The sequence below is a fragment of the Cryptomeria japonica genome, chromosome 5 (genome assembly GCF_030272615.1).
Source record: "Cryptomeria japonica chromosome 5, Sugi_1.0, whole genome shotgun sequence".
NCBI classification, from domain to species: Eukaryota; Viridiplantae; Streptophyta; class Pinopsida; order Cupressales; family Cupressaceae; genus Cryptomeria; species Cryptomeria japonica.
In genome coordinates, this window is record NC_081409.1 from 231,113,959 (window position 1) to 231,134,318 (window position 20,360).

Sequence of the window (20,360 nt, forward strand, 5' to 3'; positions counted from 1 at the left end):
TATAAAAATCACACATGGAATTTGTCTCTTGTAGGTTTACATAATTAAATAAAATCAATTTAACACACATGCATCATTTACTTTCACAAATAAAATATAATACAAACGAGGTGTTGTCTCTCCAAATAGACAACCCCTGGCTTAACAAACGTACATAGGTCTAGGTTTGGTTCTCCATATTATTTCCATGGTCACATGGATAATTTTCCTGCGCATCTCAATTAACACATTAGTAATTCCAAATAATCACAAATATATATATAATTAAACACATGAATTCCATTACACATCAAACACTCGTACATTGACAATAATAAATCAATATCTCATGTATTCCAATTCGATTCCACATAAGCAATTATCATAATCCTCAAAATTGAACCATTCATATAATAAGCATCCTATTTCTACCATCAAAATGAAGTCCTGCAAATCCAATAATGACATTCACCATTTCAAAGTAATTCTATTCTAGCAACATATAAAGTCTCATAATCATAATGCATAAAATGAAACATCAATATACGTCAATGTGATCCAAATCATGGAATCATATAGGTTCTAAATCCATAATGCATAAAATAAAGCATCCATAATAGTCTCAATATGAAAATAACATAAATGTCAGGATGAGTCGGGGTAGGGCCTCACAAGATTTCTCCAAGAATCATCCTTTATTAGTAAGGCACTCATCAACCATTTATATTATAATAAAGCACAAATTACAAATATTTTAGGTTTCTCTTTCCCATGCATTTTATTTTACCTCATGACCTATTATACTCTATAACAAGCTTATTTGTATTGGATCTTTGTTTGTACCTATCTATGTACTTCAATAATGAAACCTAGAGAAAAGTTAATATAAAGACAACCAATAAACTTGTCATGTCCTTTTCCTCTTCAAAGGCATCACTTGGATGAAATTTATTCCTAACTTTACCTTCCACTAAGGTATCTCCTTCGGATAGCTTGTCTAGCCCTTACCTAAGGTCTTAAATTAGAAAAAAAATCTCATCTCCCCACCCTCTATGGAATCTCCTAGGAGATAGCTAATTTTCATATTTCTATTTATTAGTCCTTAAATCTATCACTCTAGCGATAATTTTAGTGTTTGATCAAATAGCCAAGGAATTTTATACATCATTAACATCAAATCTTAATAGAGTTCTAACTCAAAGCCACTTTTCCAAAAAAAAAATATATCATTCATATTATGGATAAAAGATTCCTCACTGAACATATGGTGTGTAAGATAATTAAAAGAGTTTCAACTCTTCCATCACTAAACGTGAGATCAAATTTTCTATCATATTTCCATATTTCAAAAACCACTTCCCATGAGGAGTCATATCAAATGAGGCAACATAATATTTTAGCCACGAATCTTCACATGTATGCATAGTAAATCATGCTAGAAACAAATCTCCTCTAGATCCTTCCTTGAGAAATTTTCAATCCATAACTTTGGCAAGTAACATGGTAAGATTATGAAGTGTTTTTATCCATCCATCTTGACATAAATAGATTTCAACTAGCATATCAAGATGTTGAAATCATTTAGATGATTTGAACCTAAGAAATTATATGATATTATGAAGAAGTACAATTTTTCTTAGAAAAAACTCATTAATTGACAACTTTTTCTCATACAAAGCAACAATATTTTTCAATAATTCAATGGTATCCTCTCCTAATGCATTAAAAAACTTATATAGTGAAAAATCACAAGATGATGGTTGCACTAGTCTTTCTATGCAATTTTTTCCAAACTTCATCAACCATTGTAAAAAGCTATTAATTACTTAGAACATCTGCAATTATTGACAATCGACTAGGAGGTCTTCCATTTCAAGATTTTATTTCTCAAAATTCATTTTTGAATATCAATTCCATTGAAAGTGCTAACCATTACTGTATACCTAAAAAAAATTAACCTATGTAAAATATCCAATTGGATCAAAGATTTAAAGAAAGGGTTTCCCCCTTTTAAAAGCATGAGTAAAAATAGATTAAGATTTGATATAAAATGTAGGAAATGATAAGCCTGATTGTGACCACTTAATCTTAATAAAAGAGTTACTACAATATTATAAAATAGTAAAACATTCAACAAATTAATAATATATATAAAATAAAATTTATATTAGGAAACTCTTTTAGGAAAAATCTATCAAATAATAGCACTCTTTAAATTTTATTCATAGTAACAACATTACAAAACATAACAATCACACCAATGCTATCTAAGGTTGTGAATGATGTGAAAAATGTGAATCAAAATAATGAAAACAAGCCAATACAAGATCCAAACTTACAATCCACACAAACATGAAATGAAATCTAAGTTATATGCATAAAATCAAATAATAAACAATAATACCATCACAAAGAGCTTAGGAGACTCCATTGTTACTTGAGATTTGCTTAAATGCTTGTTGTACGTTTTCTCTGAGATTTTGTAGCATAATTTTGATATCATCATGATAGTATTAAGGCTTGATGCTTGATAATGGTAGTGGATGCTTGATAATTTCATGATAGTCTAGGTGCTTAAAAGTGCTAATAGGAAAATGAGTGAATGGAAGTCATATCTATATGCTTCACATCACATTTAAGTAGTGGAGATTAAATTGCAAGACCAACGGTTGAAAAAAATTAAGAGAATGTGAGACCTAAAATGTGCATGGATTGATGAGGCGAAAGGATAAGGTAAGGGTGAATGCATATAGAAAATAAATAAAATATTAATTTTATTTATTTGAGGTTGGAAAAATTAAATAAATTGTTAAATGAGGGAAGAGTTAACTAATTATTTAATTATAAGAAAAAAAAACTAATTAAAAATAAAATTATTCAATTACTATTGAAATAAAAATGATAAAATTAATCAACTAAAAATATTTATTTTACTTATGAAGAGAAGAGGCTACTAGAATAATTAAAAACTATTAAATTATTAAAAAAAAAAGATAATGAATCAATTAAATTGCAATATAATCATTTAATTAATAGAAAAAATGTTAGCTTAATTAAATAATTAAAAATAATTATTTCATCAACATGAAAAAATGAAAATGACACGCCAAAATGAAAATGCATAATCATTTTAGATATCTACATAAACAACTTCAATATGAAAAAGCTTTAATAGAAATACAACTACCAAAGTTTCTTATAACAATGTTGAATAATTTTTACCCGCCCCAAAATCTATCCTACAATCTCCAAATGCAACGTTAGATTTATAAACAAGATTCAATATTAATCTAATAGTAGGTTAAAGAAACATCCACCTCCCAAGAAAAAACATGCTTTAAAAGAAAACTTGACTTGCAAGTTAAAGCAAACTTGCGATGTAAGCAATTTGAAATGCCAAAAAATAATGAATTGATTTATTAGATAGTTTTGATAATTATCTAAAATGGTATGCCCAACTTTAGCTATCTTAAACATTAAGATTTTCAAGGTCTACAACACACCTAACGTAGCAATTTAGTGAGTGTTCTCTATTGGCACTAGGATTCAATGACTCCTTAATTTGATGCTTAGATGATAATGAATTAATGGTGCCTCTTGGGATAAAGATTCCCTCCTTAAAGTATACATGTAGGGAATTATTGATGGCAAAACATATTGAGAAAAAAAAGGTTACAAGAACTTGAACACTTGATGCATCCACTGGGAAATCTAGGGAATATGAAAGATGATTGAAAAGAAATAATTCGGAAAAATTTAAAGGGATTTTGTAATTGGGGTTTTAATCTTTTACGACAATTTTAAAAATCTATATGCCACATAGAATTATGAAGCAAATTTAAATCTAGTTAGTTGGGGTCATTGAACTTTCTTTCAAATATGATATAATTAATTTTGGTTTAATAAAATTTGATGAATTTATTTTTTGAATGATTCAAACATTATTATGCATATGTACCATTATTATTCCTTAATACTTATTTTTTGGGGGTTTTACTTTCAAGGAACATTTCATGATTCAAACTCATGTTTCATAAATTTAAATTGTGTATGTCTATATATATATAGATACATACATTAGTGGTTTATTTGTCCAAATTGCGCTTAAAAGATCTATTTACACAAGATTTTTCTCCAACACCTTTTTCACAAAGTGAAGCTGAAGGGATTATGCTCTCACCATTTGTTATTTATGTTGAATTGCTTACTGTTTACATCTTCAAAATCACATTTTTCTACCTTATGACGAGTGTAGGGTTTACTGCATGTACTAGGATTATATCTTATGACTCACATAATTATGCTAATATATTTCATGATGGTTATACTTTTTTCTAATATTTATCATAATTATTTATCACACTTGATATTTATAAATGTTCTCACTAGTTCTATGGCTTTTGTTAGGGGAAATATTAGTGATAATTTTCTTGCATATGATATATTTACATTCCTATTTGTTGGGATTCAAAGAATCATATATATATATTATATAAATATAATCCTTATACAATCATGTTATCTTATATTATTTTATCCTTTACATCAAATTAAATACATTGTATGCAATCAACTAATTAGAGGGGGCATAGATTTCCATTTCCATTGAAGCTCTTTGGTGTCTTTATTTGTAGTAATAAGCTTATGGTCATGATAATTACATTTACACCAAGGAATGCCTTGAGTTTTCTCCAAGGAGACATCCTACTTTTGTTTAGCTAGTATTTTATGGTTGCATCATGGTAATACCTTATTTGATATCCCTTTGCAACATATTATCTTTATCTTAGATAAAATTGTGCTTTTATGCTAATTTTTTTAAAGATATTTAGCAATTATGTTTATCTTATTTTTGATACATTGTTAGATTATATTCACCTTATAATTTTCTTATATGCTTGTAGGTTCCTATGTAGAGTGCTCATTGCAATGAATTATACAAAATCAACATCTCCATTGATGTTCTTTGTATGAGTGTTTGTTATTTAGTTTCATATTAGCTATTTATTTTACTTTCACAAAATCTTCATAGTGGCTCACATGTAAGTAAAGGTGGAGACAAAATATAATGGTAAAAATTGTATACCACCCTTTTTTCTCTTTGTTTTTAACTCACTTTGACATATTTTTCCCAATACAATTATTAGTATTCAATGACGCATTTCCCATGAAAATAACAAATAACTATATCTTAACTTGATTCCACCTACACTCACTCTAAAGGTTTGGACTTGAACCTTTTTTTTATCAATCCATCAACAAGTGATTTATTCGGATAAATAAAATTAACTTAGGTCAATACAATGATTTTTCAAAATGAACTTAGACTTTTAAAATCCAAATTTAAATTCTAAGCCAAACATATCTCTCTTTTTAGTCATTATGATCTAACTTGAAGCATGCAAACATTTGAATTGCACGCTAAGGTGTTGTTTAAAAGGATAAACTCGGATTTATATGGAACATGTAACAAACTTTTTTTTATCATACACATAGGACCTAATAAGAGAGCTCTATTACACATTGCATTAACATATGAGCATTAGTATTCCAAGTGTATACTACATAATAGCTTGATGTCTCAAATTATTGTACAAATATGTCAAATTAGTATCTAGGAGTTTGACCAAAAGAGAACAATCTTTGTTTAGCAAACTCCCCTATCCACACTACTAAATTTTAGACAAGTTTTTAAAATAAATGCTAGTAGGATATAAAACTAAAATTTTGTAGAATTAAAATATGTACAAATATGATTAGATCCATATATATGTGGTCAATTTTGTAAATGCTTAAGGTGATTATATGCACATGAACCAAGTAGTTAGATATGAAATTTAATGATTCATGTTTGTGCTCATTCAACATGCCCTAATTTTTGAGTGTATGGATGAATTAATTGGAAACATCTAGTTGAGTCAAATAAATAGCAAAACAAGAGTCGAGTATCCTTATTTATTATTATAAATACAATTCAAATACTTATATTAGTACATAATTAATCCCTTTTAAATTCTACAATTATTTATCTATCAAAATTACTCAATTATTATACTTACTAATTTTCTTAACGAAAGTGCTATTTATTTCCTTACAAAATAAAAGAATGACAAGAACATATTTTCTTTTAGTAATGGCTATATATCATGTGTTGTCTTACTTAAATTAAATAATCAATCAAAATATTTTCTTTAATATATCTATTACACAATCATATTGTAATAGTGAAAATTGCATACCCATGTGAGCCAAGGGGTGAGACTAGTCCATGGGGGGTGAATCCATAGCCCCCAAGCAATCTCCCCTCTTAAACCCGGGAAGGGAGTTGAACTTGAGACCGATGGGGAGCAAACCCACTGTCCAAGCCAACTCACCAACCCGTTCAAGCTCATACCCATGCCTTTTGTTGCTTACGTTTTGTGCTCACTTTTATTTGAGTCTCATTAATGCAATAATTCATTCACAAATGATATATATTCTTGCATGAATTTGGTCCATAATATAATCATAGCCCAAATTCCTTATCACTAATATGTAGGGATTTGATCATGAATAATAAAAGTACCATTGACCACTTTAGATTAGATCTACTAGTGATGGCTTGACTAAAGTAAGTTTCACAATCATAGGTTTAAAATTCAAATTTAAATAGTACCGACCACTTCATTAGCCATTGTGAAATCTAAGTTGATCTAATGTACATTTGTGTTGATTTTGTGTTATGATTTTGTATTTAAAGATATTTGTTCATTAACTTTGAAATTATGTTGGATATCATCTATGAGCATTCTAGGGTTATTTAAAAAAATATTATGGAGCATTTATGAGTGTATTCTAGCGTCATTATTAGAACATCACATAATCCCAACTCTATTGCATGTTTGTTTGTTGTTTTTTTAATTTTGGCTCATTGTTGTTGAATCATCCAACTAGGGGTGTTATTGAGTATATCATGACTCTCATAATTCAACATATTCCCTAAAGATGTTTATAAATGCTATTAGTTTCTTCTTAGGCTCATTTATTAAAATATCAAGATAAACAAAATTCAATAGTCAATATTTTGTTAATTAAATCTTGCACATACAAATTCAATTTCATAAGTAGAATTCATTTTCACATTCATAGATGTGATCTAGTTCATTTCCACTCACATATTTGATCTCGATAAATTCTAAAAAATATTTGCATTCAATTTTCATCGTTCTCTTTCCTAAGCATTTGAGAAATCATGATTTAGAGTTACAATTTAAACTTGACGACCAATATAACAAACAAGTATTTATCAACTATTGAAATTAACCATATATTTTCATTTCTATTTTTTCTAGATATATGATTGACTTTGTATAAAAGTTATCAAATTTACATGTTAGTTGATTTGATAGTGGATTTGTAACAACCCAAATCAAGACAATCAACTTAACTTTAGAATTCTATAAATAAATTTAAGAGTATTTTTTCGTAGGGAAGACTTCTTATTCGTTTAAAAAAATTCAGTTAAATTATAACATTAGCTAGCAAAAAAATTCAATAGTTGAGCATGTTCCAGTAGTTGTTATAAAACTTGTTGATCCAATGTCCAATATTTTTAACAATATTTCATCAATAGTTACGACTTTAAAGTTGTTAGTGTTGATGACGACTAACTATAATTGAATAAAATGTATTCCTTAGATCTAAAAAACAACAAATCATGTGATGTCACATGAATGCACCAATAAAATATGTCTCAGTGCCAAATGCCAAGGGTTTTTATAGACACCTCAACAAAAAAACTACTAATGTGGCATCATCATATGATGATATGACCTGAAATCTTAATTATAATTAAGAGACTTATTAAATAAGCTGATGTAAAAAATTAGAAATATTTGAAATTTGCATATAAATTAAAAAGCCCAAAAATAAGATAGTTCATCTATAAATTTCAAAATTTCAATTCATGGAAGTGATGGAACCACCTACTTTAAAATGCACCCTCCATAAAGCCGCAGCCTAATATAATAGGATAAATACAGTTCTGATATCGGCGGGTTAATCATAGAATGCCAAACGCTACCCATCTCAGTCTCAATATCACAAAACTCTGCAGAGAAGCCTGCTTGAAAGAAGCTCTACACATTCTTACTACCTACAATCTTCCTGTAAAATATTCTACATATCTTCATCTATTGCAGGCCAACATTGACAAAAAAGCGATTTCAGAGGGTAAGCAAATTTACTCGCACAATGGCGACGTTTGCACATTTACCCCACAGACATTTTTACAAAATACACTCATCAACATGTATGCCAAGTGTGGAAATTTGGTGGATGCTCACAAAGTTTTCAATCACATGACTCAACCAGACATCTTCTCATGGAATATGATAATTGCGGCTTACAAAAGACATGGCTTTCCTCAAGATGCATTGAAACTGTTTCAGCAAATGCAACAAACAGTCGTCCAACCAGATCACTTTACCTTCTCGTGTATTATTTCTTTATGTGCCAGTGTAGCTTCTCTAAATCATGGTTTGAAAGTCCATGGAAAGACAGTCAGATGTGGATTTCAATCTCATGTTATAGTCATGAATACATTGATAGACATGTATGCAAAATGTGGAAGAATGCAGAAGGCGCGCGAATTGTTTGCTAAAATGCCTAATGCAGATGTTGTCTCATGGAATGCGATGATTACGGGCTATGCACAAGATGGGTTTGTTGAAAAAGCGTTGGAGGTTTTTAAGCAAATGCAATTGGGAATTGTAAAGTCAAATGCAGCAACCTTTGCCTGCGTCCTCCCAGCTTGTGTCAAAATGGGAGTTTTGGGTCAGGGCATGGAAATCCACGAGGATATAATTGAAAGAGGATTGTTATCAGATGTTGTGGTTGTGACTGCTCTGATCGACATGTATGCAAAATGCGAGAGCGTAGAGAAGGCGCAAGTACTGTTTGACAAAATGACTGAACGAAATGTTGTCTCATGGAATGCAATGATTTCAGGATATGTAGAGAATGGGCTAGTTGATAAAGCCTTTGAGTTTTTTAAGCAAATGCAGTTGGCTGGTGTAAAGGTAAACTCAGCAACCTTTGCAATCATGCTCCCTGCATGTGCCAAAATGAGATCTTTGGAACATGGTACTCAGATTCATCAAAATATAATGAAAAGTGGGTTTTTGTCAGAGGTAGTTCTGAATGCTCTTTTAAACATGTATTCAAAGTGTGGAAAAATTCAGACAGCGCAAAAATTGTTTGACAAAATGCCTCAACGGAATGTTGTCTCGTGGAATGCTATGGTTACAGGATATGCACTAAATGGTAATCTTAAGGAGAGTTTAAGCCTTTTCAAAGAAATGCCTCAACGAAATGTGGTCACATGGAATGCTATGATTACAGGGCACGCACAAAATGGGCTCACTGAAAAAGCCTTGGAATTTTTCAAGCAGATGCACTTGGCAGGTGTTAAGCCAAACTTAGCAACATTTGCCAGCGTCCTCCCAGCTTGTGCACAAATGGGAGCTTTCGAACAGGGTATGGAGATACATCAAAAAATAATTGAAAGTAGATGTTTGTCAGATGTTGTTGTAAATGCTCTGATAGACATGTATGCAAAATGTGGGAGTATACATAAGGCACATCAACTCTTTAACAAAAGACATCATCCAGGTATTATCTCGTGGAATACAATGATTGCAGGATATGCAATGCATGGTTATAGCAAGGAGGCCGTCAAACTCTTTGAAATATTGGAACACTCCGGAACCAGCCCGGACCATATAAGCTTCATTTGTGTATTATTTGCCTGCAGCCACGGAGGTCTAGTGCATTATGGCTGTAAATTCTTTAATTGTATGAGCGACTCTTACGGTATCACACCCACAATAGATCATTATGTATGTATGGTTGACCTACTTGGCCGTGCTGGCTATCTAATGGAAACCCTAAACTTTATCATCAAAATGCCAACAAAACCTGATGCGGTTGTGTGGAAGTGTTTGCTTGGTGTTTGTAGATCATATAAACATCTGAGTCTAGGAGAATATGTGGTAACACTTCTTTTTGAGTTGGAACCCAAAGAAGCTGCACCTTATGTTCTGCTGTCCAATATATATGCAGAAGCGGGCATGTGGGTTGACACTCAGAAAGTGCGGAAACTGATTAAAAATAGCAGAATTAAAAAGGTACCTGGATGCAGTTGGATTGAAGGTCATAAAATGCTACATGCTTTTTGTGTAGGGGACAGATTACACCCATAAGTCCTGGAGATCCATGCAATGCTGGAAAAATTTGTCTTCAGAGATGAATGCAGCAGGTTGTATCCAGGATACAAAATCTTTATCGAATGATGTGAAGGTGGAGAAGCAATTACTCATTCGCCTTCACAGTGAGAAGTTGGGTTCCACAACTATCATAAAAAATCTTTATTGATGTGGTGGCAGCCACACTGCTACAAGTTTATCTCCGAAATTGGTACAAGAGAATTTGTTGTGAAAGATACGGTTCTTTTCCACCATTCCAAACGTGGAGAGTGCTCTTGTGGAGATTATTGATGATGTTGAGTGAAGCAAGCTATAAGCACAGGATTGCACTATAGCAAGATATATATGGTTTCAGACCTGCAATGGTAAGAAGGAATCAGATTTTTATATTGTTAATGAATAAATGCTATTTCTTAGTTTTGGAGAGATGGACTATGCTTTTGACTTGAATAGATCATTACCTTGATAGACTGATGGGATATTTGTTAAAGCCTTGTTATGATACCATTTAGGAGTATGACGTTGGAGTTTTTTTTCAGGATGCCTGTAAAGCTCTTGACTAGAAAGCTGGAACAGCCAGAAAATTGGTAGACGAAAAAGGAAAGGAATTTTTTAACGAAACAGAAAGGTTTCTTAACCACGAAGGAAACGTGAGAGACAGGCCTATAATCAAGCAGGTGATGGTTGTTTAGTCCTACCTTTTCAAATGCTTATATACCATTTGGGCCTAAGTTATATACGCCAAACCATACATTAAAATTCATATTTGTGCAGGTGGAAATGTTTGTTGTTCATGGTCAATAATATCAAGAAAATTTAGCATCAAATTAAATAATCTATTAGTCAGGTAATTGATGGTCTGTAATTTTGAAAAGTCCACCGAGATCTTTGGGGATTTCACAGATTCCCTATATAATTTCTGTAAATCTGATTTGCCATCCAAGCACATGATATAGGCAAGTTTCTTATATAAAATTCGGATGTTAGTATCAATTGATCAAAACATCTTAAATTATAGATAATAGTTTTCTAATATGGATTTAGAAGTACATTACTTTCATAGAGAACTGATATGTTTGTCGCACTAAAAACTAGAAGAAAAAAGTCTTTTTGAGTTATCACAATTTTTTTTTTTTGCTTCTAACTCAAAATAAATAAATAAAAAATTCTATGGTCCGAGTATATTTAGATTTTATAATATTTTTCTTGGGTATGCATTAGTAAAACATGCATATTGATATGCATGCAGTTCTCACGAGAGGGAAAAGCCTATAGCCTTTTTGAGTCTTATTGAATTAATGAATGAATGAAGAGATTTTAATGACATTCATGAAACCTAGCAGTTTAAGGGACCAAAGTGCACCAGATTAATCCGTTTTCAAGTTCTTTTCCATGTTGGATCTTCTGTTATGTATCTTTAGAAAGAAAGTTGTTTTTTTTCGAAGTCTTCTCTTTAAAAAGCTCGTTCAAATTGTCCACGTTCAATTTGCTGTCAAACTAACTACAAATATCTTCATATATTGCAAACTCCTTAATGAATTGCCATTCTATTTCCACTGCTCTCTTGTTGCAAAAAATGCATGACCTTTCTCCCTAGTTTTCTTTGGGCACCTTCCATCTCCTAGTTTCACATCAGAAATGGTGAGATCCAATCCTTAAACGTGCAATTAAATTTTTGGCCTTTCCATTGATTGCAACTCTCAACTAAACTTTTACATCATGCTCCCAAGTAGAGTTAAATTCTTTAATATAGTATGTTTTTTTTTGGCCTAGCTGTTTTGTCCACATGGCATTCCTAAATTTTTCATTTTTTTAACACCCACTTTTTTATCTCCTCATTAGTGCTAGGACAATTATGTTAATTTATGTCCTACTTGTTCATCCACTTGCTATTTTGTTTCTTTTAGTTCTTTTTCTTCGGACTTAGCTTCTCTTCAACAATCATTTTGGGTTAGCAGTGCTTATCCATACTTTCAACCTTCTTAGGTAGTATAACAATCGAATGATCGTTGAAGCCTCAATTGGGAACATACCAACCTCATCCAAAGAATCTCACAAGGTATCGTTGATTTGAATTTGAGGTTGCCATTGATTAGATGTATTTGAATTCTTTCTATCTGTCTCTATTTGTGGATTGACATGCTATTCTCCCAAATTTCACATCCATAAAGGATAACTGGCACAACCAACAAACGAAAAAGGGTTTTCTAAGTTTTCCAATCCCACACCTTTGCTTTCCTGCATTTGCTCTGAAGAAGGTATAAAGCTCTCCATCCCCCTTGAATCCTCTTTTATCTCCATGTCTCTCAACTAAGCCTATTGTGAAAATCAAATTCTTGGGTACTTGGTCTTGTTGGTATTCACTTGCATCCCAACCTCTTGACAAAGAGCTCAAGAGCCTTTCAATGCTCTCTCAAACCTTGTGCAGATTTTGCAATAAGAATAAGGTCATCTGCATATAAAAACAACTTCATTGTGTATCCTTCTAGCTAAATACCTTCACCATTAATATTATTTAACCACTCTTTAAGTTTATCAATATATAAACCAAACAAAGTGGGAGATAGAAGACACCCCAATTTGATCTTGATGTCACTACTGAAGCATCTAGATATTACCCTCTTTAGTTTTGATTTTAGCTCTAACTAGCTCATAGAGTTTGTGGACAACAACTCTAAACACTTGTGGGACCCCAAACTCTTCCATTCTGTGCCAAATCCCTAGGGATGGTGTTAAAAGCTTTTTTGAAATCAATGAATTAGAAAAAGACTTCACCATGTTGGCTTTCCCAAAAAATTTCAATGAAATGTCTTAGAGTGGTGCAATGGTTAACGGTGGAGTGTTTAGGCTTGAAACTAGCCTATCCTCTTGCCCTCTTTCCCTCTTTTTATGCCCATTTACTGATTCTATGCTCTAGCATGCTCCCAAAAAGCTTTCCAAAGAGAGGGTTGATCATGATAGTACGGTAATTACAGGGGTTATTGATGTCTCCACTTTTGTGAAGAGCTATAACAACACTAGTTGTCCATTTAGCCAAAAAGATGTTTTTGGTAACTTCGATAAAGATCTTGTTGATATGTGGAGCTTGGAGATCAATTCTCCACTTAAAAAATTCAGCTTGTAGCCCATCAATATGTTGTGCTTTACCACTTGCCAAATTCTTTATACCTTGTTTGATGTCTATCATTGAAAAAAGTTTAGCTGAAGTGTCAATTGTGGGTGGATTATCTTTCTTATTTGTTCGTTCATAAAGGAGATTCACATATTCTAATCAATAGGCATCTGTGATATTATTTTCTATTTGTTTTCTCTTTTGTTGTGGGTCCCTCCAAAATCCTTTGGGATTGTGTTTCCTCAAAGCAATTAGTTCCTTACTTCTTGAAATTACATATCTTTATTTCTTTTTAGATTTTATCAATTGCTTGTATATTAACTTGTTTTTGTTGTTTGACTCCCTTTCTTTAAGAGTTTTTTTATCAATCTTGCACTCTTCGTCATACCAAGGATTAGATGGAAAGGTATTTGAAACTCTCTTCGAAGGTTTAGGTCGCTTACACACCTTCAAAGCATTGTGTTTTAAAGGGATCAACATGCTTCTACAAATATGTTCTTTTTCTCTCTTGTTTCCCTTGCACTCTATACTATTTTTTTCTAATTGCGAGTGCTTTTCCATAGAAACCTTGAAGAGCTCATGGTTTTCTTGGTTCATAGTGATTTTACCTTGTGTATAGGCCTTTCTGTGGAGTGTTGATTCTACTCTTCTGGCAAGCCTTTAGTATTTATGCTAAACTTAATAGAAAGAGGCATATGATCAGAATTCAACTCCACGAGACAACTCTCAATCTCAAAGTTCAACAAACTGGAAATAGAGCTCCGAGAGCATATTACATAGTCTACTACACTTTCCCCATTATAAGTCTTGCAAGTGATGCTATTGGATCTTAGGTAGTTCTTCATGCTATTACATATAACCATTCCATACAAGGTACAAAGACCTAATAGCTCTACCCCAAAGTGTGATACACTCCTATTCCTATCCTATGAAATCCTTTTTCCAAAGGTGATCCTCATTTTACCCTAGCCATAAGGGGTTGTTGTCTTCTCCTACATCATTGTTCAACTAAATAGATTGATTGTTCGATGTCCTAGCATTGAGGCCACTAATTAGGATAATTTCTCCTATAGTACTAAAAGATGAGATGTCTTTTTTTAATGTAGCATAAGTGTCTTTGTTATCCAAATCTCTCTTCTTGTTGAATTTTGAACTTTTTTGGGCAAAATAGCAAGAGCCATCCAAATTGTATCCTCATTGTTTGTTATTTTCAGCCATATAAATTGTTTATTTGGGTCCTCTTTCTTCAATTTAACAATACCACTCCACATTTCTTTTATTAGGATTGTTATCCCACCATGTCCTTTACCTATTTCAGTCTCTTCATTCTACACCGAGATTCTAATGTATCCTTCAATGTTTGAAACCCCACAGTCATCATGTTCATGAGTTTCCATAAGAAAAATAATGCCTTTCGCCTCTACTATGGGCTCCAACTCTCGTCCTCTTCTTCACGGGTAAGCTTTGCATTTCCAACCTACCATGTTTATTTACTCTTAGGGCCCCCAAAATTCCCATTTCTTGTGTGTTTGTCACTTGGTGATTTGAGCTTTCCCATTTTTTTGCCATGCTCATTTTCCTGTATCTCTTGTTGACTTCACTTTTTCCCATTCTTTTCTTCGTGCTTCTTGTTGTGCAACAGTCAAATCTTCATCAAGTAAATATAAGTACCTCTAAGCATCCTCACATTTTTTTGGATCATAGATTTGTCTTCCAATTTTTTAAAGTAACTCTTGCATTGCTATTCCTTCCTTCTCCTATTTTCTTTCTGATCCTATTTGCTTGTTGAATACAACTTGTCCACTTCAAATTGTCCTTGAGAAACGTTTTTGCTATAATATTTGTTCTCTCCTTATCTCCAAAATTCTTCAAGTCTTTGATGATGATATTTACCTCCTTGTCTTGTTTGTCTTTTTCTTCTCTTATTTGTCTCTTTACTTGATTTCCTTTTGTCCAATTGTCAGTTTGTTTACCACTTCAACCCAATATTTGGCTTCTTTTATCTACTTCTTTATTTTGTTTTCTCTTATTGCCATGTCTTCCACTATTGATTGAAACTCCTCCTACTGTGCCATGATATTTATTTTCATTGACTCCAAGCTATCTTTCTGTACTGCTCTTGCTTGATCTGTTTATTGTTTTACACTATTTAACTCGTTGCTATCTTTCTACACTGTTTTGCAAACTTATCACTTGTTCTTTTAACATCTTGTTCTCCCTTTCAAGGTTCCATCTCGCTTATGTAATCTCCCTTAATTTATTGTCTTCTTGTTGCCCCTTCACTTCTATAACTTCAATCCTCTTTTTCATGTTCATAATCTCGCTTACATAAAGTTTTGAGGGTCACAACATAGGAGAGGTTGTGGGGCTATATATTCTTTATTACTTTGATAATCTTCATCCCTTACTTCTTTGTTTAATGCAAAAGTTTAAATTTTGACTTGTTTTGCCTCATATGCATCCTTGAAAGACAAAACCTCTTTCTTTTTGCCTTTGTCCCACCCTTGGCAAATCTAATCAACTGCTAAGTCACACATCTTAACAACTACAATGGAGTTGTTTTTAGTTGACTTTGGTAGAATCATAATAAGCCTCTTTTTCTGCAAGTGTCTCCTTTTACGAACTTGCCTATGCCTTAATATCCCCAAATATTGCTTTTCATTCACAAAAATTATTTAATCACTTATGTTGTCCATGTTGGACTAATGAAAGTTTGGTAAAAAAGGCTTCCAAGGTCTAACAATGTCTCCCCATTCTAAGCCCAAATATGGTAAACCCTTTTGTTGTTTCAAAGCTATTTGGGGTCCATTTTACCATCCCTAGGGTTTTTGAATACATGTTTTCCTCTGAGAAGAGGTTTTTTTATAGTAGACCATTGAGCCCTTGTTTTAAGACTGTCTTTCCCTAGAATGTGATGGCAAAGCATGTTTTATTAGTGTTTTTGAAAACCAATAGTTCTAAACCCAAAACCTAGGTTTGCAATTTTTGAAAAGATAAAAAAAGGGGGAAGATTAAAATTATTGTGCTAAAAAGACAAAGAGGGAAGATGTGTGGCATACTTATTTCTGCATATGCTTGATCAAGACCCACAAAGTTCTCTATAAAAACGTCTGAAGCGACAAAATTTTCTAACCCACAAAGCCCAGTCCCACTGGTTTGGAATCCACCACATTGGTGGATACTTGACAAAAGATTCCTTTCTATAACGTCCTCCACTGTCTCAACCTTGCCACTTTGGCATCAAAATTGCCTTGAACCCCACACAAGCTAGCTCCTTTCACTCGCTTGCTTCCCTTGCATCCTTGTCTTGTAGGCCGGTTCCCTTGCCTTTTTGGAAAATGAATTAGAAAAGGCAAGTGAGGAACAAGTTCATCTTACAATCAAATAAAAGTATAGTATATTATGGTTAGGACAAATCATATAAAAAATTAGACTTGTTTATAGTTAAATCAAGGCAATCTAGAAGTTGAAGTATAGTACAACTATGAGTTAATATAAACTTAAAAGCAAAAGAAAGTTATGTGTATTACTATAGGTATAGAGTAACACGATCACTTATCATGTAACATTATTGTATTATATATTATATATACCAAAAATGAATTTAATAATATTATATTTTGCAGTTGATGAGGAAGTTACTTACTAGTAGGGTTTTCTTTTTAATAATTTGTTTTGTCAATAGATTATATGAACATATTTCTAAGCTTTACATGTCATCCCTTGTTTGTCCATCTACCCTTGGCACTTTGCCAATTAGCAAATTTTACCCTAGTATAGAAGAGTTATGCGTGCTAATCTACAAAGATGAACGCTTGTGCCTTTAGTTCTTTATAACATCTAGCAAAGCTCTCAAATATGAGCCTTTAAACTCAATCTACCTAGACCAATATCCCCTAGCTTAAATGACTCGTACTTGCCTTTAGCAAGGGTAAAACACCATCTTTTTATATCTATCTATGCATTTCCCTCCATTATCTGTGGTGCCACAAACACTTTTTTGGTACTAGGTGCATTATATGCTAGGAACATCAATTGAAAAAATATTTGAAACTAAAAATTGGACATCCTCAAAGGAACTTTGACTTGATATTTATTGAAGCCAATTTATAATCAAAATAATAAGTATGTATGGTTATTCATATTGACTATAATATTATAATTCTTGACAAAAAATGGTGAACATGAGCTATAAAAGAGCATGGAGGTGCTGCACTAACTAGTGGATTTGTAGATTAGAGGTGATTGATGAACTAATGGGTATTTATATAATAGTGTACATGATAACATAGACATTAAATGAATTATGATGAGGGAGCGTTCCTTGAGTAGAGAGATTATATGATACTTTGCATTTTAGACGTGATAATCAAAGTCATGCTTTGTAGATGAGAGTTATGGCCTACGGTTTGGAACTAATGTAAAGTTACTCATGATGTATTAGATTCTAGGGTTTTATAGGTTGAGCTCTAGCTAACAAAAAGTTAGAAGTGACAGAGTGCTCATTATGTTTGTTGGCTGATTGGGTTGATGTTCTGGTTTGATGGGCTAGATGAGTGTAACGCGTGTTTGCGAAAATAGCGTGTAGATGTGATAGGGTTCCGCTAGTTTGCTCACACTTCACCTAGTCGGTGTTGCTCAATTCTACCAACCTCACCAGGTCTAGCTATGCTTCAAGACCTCCAAGTCTTTCTCAATCTTTGCTAGGACTCTCTCTTTGCCAATCTTAAGGTGTTTGCAACAAGTGTTTTGACTAGGAACTCTACCAATTCAATCTGCTTCTCATATACTCAATCTTGCAACCTTGACAACAACTTGTCAACTTCTCACTTTTCACCCCCATATTGTTATGAGACATTGCAGAGGTGTGGAGGTGGTATTTACCATGAAATGAGATCAACTAGGTCCATTTGAGGTTTTGCAATCTTCAATTCCCTTACCGATTTCATAAAATTGCTTAGAAATAGGGCTACAAGGATGAACCCCAATTATCGGTCCAAAAGACCCTGCAATTACATGATTCTTAAATCACTCATCAATCCTCACAAGATTTTCCTGGGTTTAGTCCCCCAACTTGCCGTACAGTGCCCGAACCCAAAAAATGGGGTTTTGTTAGGGTTTCTAGGCTTCAACTAGCTATGAATGTTCAACAAAGGGGTAAGGCTATGGAATAAGGTTGTCAAAGCTTCTCCTTTCAACTGGAACTCTGAATGGACCTATCCTTCAATGCCAAATGCTAGAGTTTAGGTTTTGAAGTCACCCCTGCAATATACATCCAATTTACACCTTGTTTTCTCTAGCCGGGTTGCTCTTGGACTCGCCTAGGGTAAGGTGGTAACAATAGTTGCCTTCATTTCCAGTGCTCCTCCCTGCATATATACAATATACATTGGGTTGCCAACCATGTCCCAACAGGCTATGAAGTTTCCACAGTGGGATTTTAGGGGGCACCCATTTTTACATAGTTTGCTATTTACAAGCCAAAATTGGTCGTCTAGGAACAAAACAACAAATACACTAACAAAACTTAACAACAAAGCATGAAATTGATAGAATAGTACTAGGACACCACAAGGAACCCAAAACCAAACTTGGAACAATGGTTTTAATCCATTTCTAGTGACTGCTCAAAGCAAAAACAGAAGATAACAGTGTTAACAATCTGAAAATGAGTAGTTTCAGATTGTCAAACTCAAAATACCATGCATCCAACCTTTGTCTCTGTAAAAAAGAGGGTTTATATAGGCATCTCCACGTGTGGAGGCATCTTAGGGCAATGTTTCAACCCTAACTTCACCGCTATCTAATTTAGGACAAATTTTGTCATGACAACTTGAAAAAGTTGTCATGACATCTTTTACAATTGTTCAAATCTTGCCTTTACAACTTAGGCAACCTATCACATATCATCATTCATGTCTTTTTCAACATTCCTAAGACTATTTTAAACCTTTCTAATGCTCTCAACAATTTATGCCTCTTTTGACCATCAAGAAGGCAATTTAACTACTCAAACTAACACCTACTCACAAAGTGCAAACCTAGAAAGAAAACTAACTCAACTAGGCCTACACTTGACTCAAACCAAATATTACACACGCACTTTGGACCCTCCTGGAGTCCTTATTAGAAACCTGACTTGGCTAAGGTCAGTACAAGCCAAAATTGTAGAAGGACTTTGAGCCTAAGTCTTAGGTGCTCCTGCACCAAGATGTTCTTTGGGGCCATATAAGTTTATGTTGTGTAACGCATAGCAATAGCATGTCCCTTCCCTTGGAGTAACATGTAGGCTTTTGAACCTGACCTATTACATGTTTGTTTAAGGAATTTGTTTGTGGTTGACTTGCAAATATTGTAATTATGTTCTAAGCTAACATGTGAATGTAATTATCATTGTAATGCACCTATATAGTTGATCAAGGTTCATTCCTAGTGTGGTGCTTTAATGTATATATTTGGAAGGTGTAATTGATTTGCAAGTATGTGGGTGATGCTATGCAAGTTGCGTCCCAATCATTATGTGGTTTTATCATAAGATCATTTGTAGTAAGAGAGAGTGTTCTAGAAGGTTGATTAGATCACTTATGTAAGTTGGATTTTCACTTTAAGGTATGCAATTCATATCTTTGTATTCTGGTGGGAATGGTCTCACTTGCTGAGTTAGTGCTTAGATCTTGGATTAGGGGATTGATGTCTCCTATAGGGTGATTTCTGCAAATGTAATTGGGGATAGGTGTCTCTAGTAGGTTGGTGCCTACTTCATATTGTCAATGATCTATCATTTTGTGAAGTTGAATTTGGATAGTAGATCAAAGCAACTATTTTCATTGTTGTTTTTCTCTTCAGTGTTTCTACGTATATACATAGTGTTCTCTTGTGTGAATGTATTTTTATTTTAATAATTCGAACGGTTGTTTTAATTATAAATAAGATTCAGAAATGCTACTAATGATAAGTTGGATTCAAAGTAGAGAATTTGCATATATTGATTCACCCTCCCTCTTAATATATCCGCGTCTAACACA

The 20,360-nt window shown here is 33.0% G+C and overlaps 1 protein-coding gene across 2 annotated transcripts; it reads left to right on the forward strand.

The window, feature by feature from the left end:
- The first annotated feature begins 7,923 nt into the window (after window positions 1-7,923).
- On the forward strand, window positions 7,924-11,216 carry LOC131029101 (pentatricopeptide repeat-containing protein At2g13600). Of its 2 annotated transcripts, XM_057959508.2 has the most exons (3): window positions 7,924-10,588; window positions 10,763-10,900; window positions 10,998-11,216. In XM_057959508.2, exon 1 carries the CDS (start codon window positions 8,028-8,030, stop codon window positions 10,218-10,220), a length of 2,193 nt encoding a protein of 730 aa, XP_057815491.1. In that variant the 5' UTR covers window positions 7,924-8,027; the 3' UTR covers window positions 10,221-10,588; window positions 10,763-10,900; window positions 10,998-11,216. The 2 variants fall into 2 exon arrangements, with proteins under 2 accessions (XP_057815491.1, XP_057815490.1); XM_057959507.2 differs by having other exon boundaries at window positions 10,763-11,216.
- The last annotated feature ends 9,144 nt before the right edge of the window (window positions 11,217-20,360 follow it).